The sequence below is a fragment of the Numida meleagris genome, unplaced genomic scaffold, assembly GCF_002078875.1.
Source record: "Numida meleagris isolate 19003 breed g44 Domestic line unplaced genomic scaffold, NumMel1.0 unplaced_Scaffold507, whole genome shotgun sequence".
Taxonomy (NCBI): Eukaryota; Metazoa; Chordata; class Aves; order Galliformes; family Numididae; genus Numida; species Numida meleagris.
Window position 1 is genome coordinate 19,252 of NW_018364723.1, and position 1,148 is coordinate 20,399.

At 59.1% G+C, this 1,148-nt stretch overlaps 1 protein-coding gene across 1 annotated transcript in view; it reads left to right on the forward strand.

Annotated features, from left to right (window-relative positions):
• The window catches only part of PFAS (phosphoribosylformylglycinamidine synthase), a gene marked incomplete at both ends in the record, with an annotated part of 23,835 nt that overhangs the window by 7,996 nt on the left and 14,691 nt on the right, over window positions 1-1,148 (forward strand). The window contains 1 exon segment of the mRNA XM_021383732.1: window positions 711-764. Coding sequence (XP_021239407.1) covers window positions 711-764 — 54 coding nt within the window.

Consider the following 1,148-nt stretch of genomic DNA (forward strand, 5'->3'; position numbering starts at 1 on the left):
GCTATGGGGTCACTATGGGGTCGCTATGGGGTCACTATGGGGTTATGGGGTCGCTATGGGGTCACTATGGGGTCGCTATGGGGTCACTATGGGGTCACTATGCGGTTATGGGGTCAGCTACCAGCCTATAGGGCACAGCGGCCCCATAGGGCCCCACAGCCAGGTATGGGGTCACTATGGGGTGGCTAGGGGGTCCCTATGGGGTCGCTATGGGGTCACTATGGGGTTATGGGGTTGGTATGGGGTCACTATGGGGTTATGGGGTCGGTATGGGGTCACTATGGGGTCGCTATGGGGTCACTATGGGCTTATGGGGTCAGCTGCCAGCATATAGGGCACAGCGGCCCCATAGGGCCACACAGCCAGGTATGGGGTTATGGGGTCCCTATGGGGTCACTATGGGGTCACTATGGGGTTATGGGGTCAGTATGGGGTCCCTATGGGGTCGGTATGGGGTCACTATGGGGTTATGGGGTCAGCTGCCAGCATATAGGGCACAGCAGCCCCATAGGGCCACACTGCCAGGTATGGGGTCACTATGGGGTCACTATGGGGTTATGGGGTCACTATGGGGTCAGCTGCCAGCCTATAGGGCACAGCGGCCCCATAGGGCCACACAGCCAGGTATGGGGTCACTATGGGGTCACTATGGGGTCACTATGGGGTTATGGGGTCAGTATGGGGTGGCTATGGGGTCACTATGGGGTTATGGCGTCACCTGCCACCCTATAGGGCACAGCGGCCCCATAGGGCCACACAGCCAGGTATGGGGTCACTATGGGGTCCCTATGGGGTCCCTATGGGGTTATGGGGTCGCTATGGGGTCACTATGGGGTCACTATGGGGTCACTATGGCGTTATGGGGTCACTGTGGGGTCCCTATGGGGTTGCTATGGGGTCACTATGGGGTTATGGGGTTGGTATGGGGTCACTATGGGGTCGCTATGGGGTCACTATGGCGTTATGGGGTCACGATGGGGTAGCCATGTTGGCCGCCATGTTGGTAGCCATGTCGGCAGCCATGTTGGCCGCCATGTTGGCCGCCATGTTGGTAGCCATGTTGGTCACCATGTTGGCCGCCATGTTGGTCACCATGTTGGCAGCCATGTTGGCCGCCATGTTGGCAGCCATCTTGGCAGCCATGTTGG